Here is a 6,065-nt window from a genome sequence, read left to right as displayed (position 1 = left end):
GAAAAAGATGAACTCGTGGTTTGTATTCATTGATCTTGGATGCCGCAGTGAGAAGGCATCCGTTATTAGCAACGTCTAATGAAATCAGTATGCAATCCTATTTCTAACAGGACGGAAGTACTATATCTACATGTCGTGCGAGCCGAAGATGCAAAGACATTGTACGGTATTGAATCGCCAACGTACGCCCCCGAACTCGTGGTTTGTATCACACATTGAATGATTGAAAACAGCGCACACAAACGCAGCCGTACAGACGCTTTTGTTGCTCCTCACGACATCACACCAGCACACACTCACACGACGCGTTCGTCCTCTCTACAACTCTACAAGTCTACACAGTGCCAATCCGCCAAATCTTCAACAACTCGTAGCACGAACGTACGTACGTGCCCGAACAGAGGCGGGCACCGTCCAATTAGTTACAGAACTTTATTTCCTTCTCTTCTTTTGGAGGGGAAATCAATAAGGTTGGCGGCCGGCCTCAGGCGGCGTTGACGGCGATCTTCATCCCGGCCTGGCAGTGGCCCGGGAAGCTGCAGATGAAGTAGTTGGCGCCGCGCTTCAGCGTGACCCGGTCGTTGCCGGAGGTGAGCGCCCTGGCGCCCCTCGGCGCGCCGCACGAGCCGTACCCCGCCGCGTTCACGGCCACCACGTTGTGCGCCTTCGGGCTGTACCTGAACACTGCACGCGCACACGCCGTTTGTTTCAGCAAAAGATTAAAGCTGAAGATATACACTGTAGCTAGCACTGACTGACCGAGCACGTCGCCGGCGCGGAAGCGCTTGCCCCTGGGCCAGTTGACGGTGTTGAAGCCCCAGCCGCTGCTGTCGCCGACCGTGTACACGGCCGACTCGGCGACCTCGCCGTGGAGGAGCACGCAGAGGAGGACCAGCGCCACCATGGCGGCGACGCTGCCGCGAGCAGCACTGCCTCTTCCCTGAGCCATGTCTCTGTGTCTCTAAACGCTAGCAGTTGCGGAGCTCGGGAAGGGAAGGTCTTGAGCCAGGGCGAAGGCGAGTGATAGAGTGTGTGAGTTAAGCTGTGGTGCTCGGTGCTACTTTTATAGGAGACAACCCAACACGAGCAGTCGTCGATCGAACTTGTGGCTATTGTACGTTACTTTAACACGGTCAAACGGTCTAACGCTGCTGTGAGAATACAACAGATCGAGGTTGAGCATGAGCATGCCGGTGCGTGAGAAACATTTTACAGGATCGGCGCCTCAGCGGCGGTGTGCCGGTGTCCAGGGCAGGGAAAGAAGTGGCGCACCACGCGCACAACGCCGATCAGCTACCGCCTACCAGTGCACGACTTCTTCAGTTGGGTTAGGAGGCAAATCACTACGCAAGGACATGAAGACGGGAATGGCCAGAATTTTGGACCGGAGGAGACCGGGAAGCAAGTCAGATCAACGGCGACGAGTGGGCACCGCCGGAAATGGGAAACGGAGAAACAACCCATTACTGGGCAAGAGGTCGCCGGGAAGCTTCGCTGTATGCCGGAGGCCCGTTTGGTGTGCGTCCATTTCGGTGGTCGGCCCTGTCAGGGACCGGATCAAAATGCCAGGCGCCAGCTGGGTCAAGATGTTTTATACTTTTATTGATGACTGATAGTCAGGTACTCAAGTTGAGCCGGGGCATCGTCGTCCATATCCTTTGGGTACGGGGATCCGATTGCTGTGGCTGTTGTTGGGCAAAAGTTGGCAGGAACGGGTCTTTGATGTGAGCAACAGGAACGGCTATATGTGTGGGGCACTAGTTGGCTGGGTAGAGAACTATATACTGGGTTCCTACCTTAATGCCTCGAAGGCTCTATTCATGATAACTTATGATGATAAACTATTACTCCCTCCATTCCAAATTATAGTTCGTTTTGACTTTTCTAGATACATAGATATTATTATGCATCTAGACATAGGGTATATCTAAGTGCATAACAAAGTCTATGAATTTAATAAAGTCAAAACGACCTATAATTTGGGACGGAGGGAGTAGCTTTCTACCGATTTCGTCTAGTGAAAAAAGTCCATTTATACATCTTCATCTGTGAATGAGAATTGGGTTCCTCGTTATAATGACGTGTCCTTTCGTGTTCCTATCCTTGTGTGTGCGCTTGAAGGAAGCGAATGGGATGATCTTCAACAACCTCTCACACCTCACGAGCTACCATGAGGAACGGGAGCCGGATCAAGGATCCAAGCTGACGTGCATTTATAACACATTTGGTATTTCAAAATATGGATTACTTCCGGTGGACGAAGTTGAGATCAACTTCATGACCTTACATCCCTACCTCAGAGTAATGAAAACACGAGGTTAACGTGAATGTATTATCAATTGTCCTGCATTCGGATATGCTAGCTAGAAATGGTAGTGTTCAAAGGAACTAGCAGGGTGCCTTCATCAATTGCTTGTCCTCGTACATCTCAAGACCTGTATGTTCGGCTAGTCTCTTTAAAGCCATTCATAGGACAGGTTTGTGTGCAGTGGCAGAGGGCAAGGTTCCAAATTTGTACGTTCAAAGGAGCTAACATGCATACATGTTTGTGAATATTTGCTTCTACATCATGTTGGTTTGTATGAAGGAATAAAAACCTCTTATGTTTTCGGCCTTTCACCTTGATTCCTACGGTATGTGGCTTCGTGCTAGAATACATGGGCCTCTCTTGCAAATTGCACTATGCAAATGGACCCCGCCCCTAAGTGCCATAGTAGGCCGCATGGGATGGGCTGCATAACCCGTGATGTCTCAACGGCTCTCTTTGCAGCGGTTCTAGCAAGTAAGAGTGAGAGGGGCCGTAGTTTTTCTTTAGACTTTTGAATCTAGAAGTAAATATTAATAATATCATGTGCAAATTAAAATTTAAGGAGTAACTATTTTGGTTACGCCAATCAACTTCATTTGGTGTGACTCAACTTGGTCACGCAAATGTGTTTTTGGCGTGACTAAAAAAGGTGAATAATTATGCCAAGGGGATTTGTGTGACTTAAAATTTGTTGTCAAGCAGTCTTGAGTCATGTCAAATAGACCCGCCTGGCCAATTTGATGAGTTATCGGGTGAGAAAGTGGCTACTTGTTAGAAAATTTACCTTTGCTAAAAAATTTCCCGGCTGTGTTTACCAACTTATCGTCATATCGTATCGTCTCGTCGACACAGTAAGAACATTCGGCTGGAGTTGCCGATAGAACGAAAGTATAAGTGCAGAGGCGACCATAAACGACCGACGTATTCACACATCTACTGGATACACAGGATACAAGATACATTGCAGACAAACGCGGCTGTATGTATATATGCTTTTATTGCTCCTCACATCATCACACAAACACATCAGTACGTACGTACATTACCCGACCTCTGTCCCTTCTCTACAGTGCCAATCTGCAACACGGCAACACCTAACAACTAACACACGCACGTACGCAACACGGACGACACGGGATTATTATTGAACAACAACAGGCACCGTCTAATTAGTTGCAGCACATAATTAATTAAGTTTGGAGAGGAAATAAAGCAAAAGCGGTCGATGCTTGCGATGCGACCGTAGACCCTCGATCAGGCGGCGGTGACGGCGACCTTCATCCCGGCCTGGCAGTGGCCCTGGAAGCTGCAGATGAAGTAGTTGACGCCGCGCTTCAGCGTGACGCGGTCGTTGCCGGAGGTGAGCGCCCTGACGCCCCTCGGCGCGCTGCACGACCTGTAGCCCGCCGCGCTCACCGGCACCACGTTGTGCGCCTTCGGGCTGTACCTGAACACTGCACACAGACGCCGTTTCAGAACAGCCTAGCATAGGAAACACCTGTACATCATGTATGCGCGACTTGAGGTAGCTACTACCACTACTCACCCAGCACGTCGCCGGCGCGGAAGCGCTTGCCCCTGGGCCAGTTGGCGGTGTTGAAGCTCCAGCCGCCGCGGTCGCCGACCGTGTACACCGCCGACTCTGCGACCTCGCCGTGGAGGAGCACGCAGAGGAGGACCACCGCCACCACGGCGGCGGTGTTGCCACGAGCAGCACTGCCCCTTCCCTGAGCCGCCATGCCGCTCTGTGCCTCTGTCTCTCTCTAACCAACACAACACCTCGCTAGCAAAAAAGCTCAGGAAGGGAAGTGCTCGAGCAAAGTGAGCCGAGGCGAGTGATGAGTGAGTGAGCTGATCGAGCTGTAGTGCTCGGTGCACTCCCGGGGGGCTCCTTTTATAGGCAGCCTAACACACCAGCCTCAATCAAACTTGTGGCTATTATAATGTACGTTTAAAACTAGGAAAAGATTCTTTTGGCAAGAGGAGGATTAAGGAGGAAATACCATCTGGTTAAGTGGTTAAAAATAACAAGATCAAAAAGGAAAGGTGGTTTGGGAATAAAAGACTTAAGGAAAATGAATCTGAGTCTTCTATGTAAATGGTGGTGGAAGCTTGAAAACGAAGAAGGCTTTTGGCAGGAAATCGTGAGGAAAAAGTATAAAATTGTAGGAGGAATATCACATTTCAAAATGAAACCAACTAATTCCCCTGTGTGGAATGATCTGTTAAAAGTCAAAGAGTTATACCTAAAAAGTAGATTCATCAAAATTGGTAATGGTTTGAACACAGATTTTTGGAGATTCTTGGTGTGGCTCCCTCTTAAAGATAAGTTTCAGGACCTGTTTGCTATCTGTTACGAGCAAACAGAATGTGTAGCAAATATGGCTACAAGAGGATGGAGATTAACATTTAGAAAGTGGTCGGACGAGAGAGCTCAAACCCAACTAAGACAGATGAGAGATATTCTAACTACTTGTGCCTTATCTGATGATAGGGATAAACCCCAATGGAGTTGGGAAAAGAATAGAAGTTTTTCTGATAAATCCATGTACAAGCACCTGTGCTGTGAAGACATTGAGATACCAAACAAAAAGATTTGGAAAGCTAAAATCCCCCTGAAGATAAAAGTTTTCATGTGGCTAGCTCAACACAATGCCATTCTAACCAAAGACAATCTCCTAAAACGTAATTAGCAGGGAGACAGGAGATGCTATTTTTGCAATATGGACGAATCTGTAGAACATCTCTTTTTTGACTGCCCCCTAGCAAGATTTGTCTGGAGCCTGATAGCTATGGTTATTAGGACTCCTTGTAGACCAACTACTGTGGACCAGTTTTGGGTGTGGTGTGATTGTTATCTACCCCGAGTAAAATATGCTCACATGGTTGGTTTATCAGCAGTCTGTTGGGCTCTATGGAGAGCGAAAAATTAAGTGTGCTTTGACAAAAAATAAGTTAAATCTCCTTCTGAGATTGTTTGCTTAGTATCTTCTTTCATAACATATTGGGTAGGGCTCCAGAAGCAGGAAGCAAAGATGAACCTGGAGAAAGAAGCAGAAGCAATGAAGGAGGTGGCGCTTCACTTCCATCCACAGGGAGAAGCGACGAAGGAAGCAAGAACGGAAGTAGTGTTGTTGCAGTGAAGAGCAGCTCTGGAAGTCTTTTTTTGAGATGTTAAAGTTAAAAGCTGGAGTCTACGTGTGTCGTCAGTAGCTTGTAATGGGTGTCTTCCTCTTTTTTCTAGATGCATTCGTTTCGTCCTTCATCTGGAGGCCCTGTGTGCCTTTCGGTAGAAGTTTTTTTTTCATTCTTGCATCTTCATTCGGCTCAGAACTTGAATGTAAACTCTAGCTCTAAAACTCTGTAATTTCGTTGCTTTTAGTAATGAAATTCGGGTAATGCCATTAGTGTAAAAATATTGTACGTTTACTTTAACACGGCGAGAGTGGACAGTGGAGTGGACTAGCGGCGACGCTGCCGTGTGAACGCGACTTGCTGCGTTCGCAACCTGGCGCGCGAGAAATTGTTACGGGATCACCGGCGCTGTTCCGGGGGATACCGGAAGTGGCGCCCCACACCGAGCTCAGCTGCTAGTATAGCTGGGAAGGTTCGCCGCCGCAGTAGAATTTCTACGTTCACGGATGGTGGAAATGGCCAAATGGGGGTAGGAGAAGGAGAGGCCACCCACCCACAAGGCCACGAGGACGGGCGCGGCCATAGGCTTTGGACCAGGAGGAGACCGGGCGTGTGTGCGAAG

At 48.6% G+C, this 6,065-nt stretch overlaps 2 protein-coding genes across 2 annotated transcripts; both read right to left on the bottom strand.

Moving 5' to 3' along the window:
* Positions 1–202: 202 nt before the first annotated feature.
* On the bottom strand, positions 203–1,029 carry LOC101763497 (basic blue protein). Its single transcript, XM_004981957.3, has 2 exons — positions 760–1,029; positions 203–684 (listed from the first exon to the last, which is right to left on the bottom strand). Exons 1-2 carry the CDS (start codon positions 947–949, stop codon positions 485–487), a joined length of 390 nt encoding a protein of 129 aa, XP_004982014.1. The 5' UTR covers positions 950–1,029; the 3' UTR covers positions 203–484.
* Positions 1,030–3,269: 2,240 nt separating this feature from the next.
* LOC101762683 (chemocyanin) lies at positions 3,270–4,177 on the bottom strand. The gene is made up of 2 exons (XM_004981955.2): positions 3,855–4,177; positions 3,270–3,762 (listed from the first exon to the last, which is right to left on the bottom strand). The coding sequence occupies exons 1-2, from the start codon at positions 4,045–4,047 to the stop codon at positions 3,563–3,565; spliced, it is 393 nt and encodes a 130-aa protein (XP_004982012.1). The 5' UTR covers positions 4,048–4,177; the 3' UTR covers positions 3,270–3,562.
* Positions 4,178–6,065: the final 1,888 nt, after the last annotated feature.

This window comes from Setaria italica, chromosome IX (assembly GCF_000263155.2).
Source record: "Setaria italica strain Yugu1 chromosome IX, Setaria_italica_v2.0, whole genome shotgun sequence".
NCBI lineage: Eukaryota > Viridiplantae > Streptophyta > Magnoliopsida > Poales > Poaceae > Setaria > Setaria italica.
Note: the sequence above shows the minus strand (reverse complement) of the source record. Positions and strands in the feature narration are given on the sequence as shown.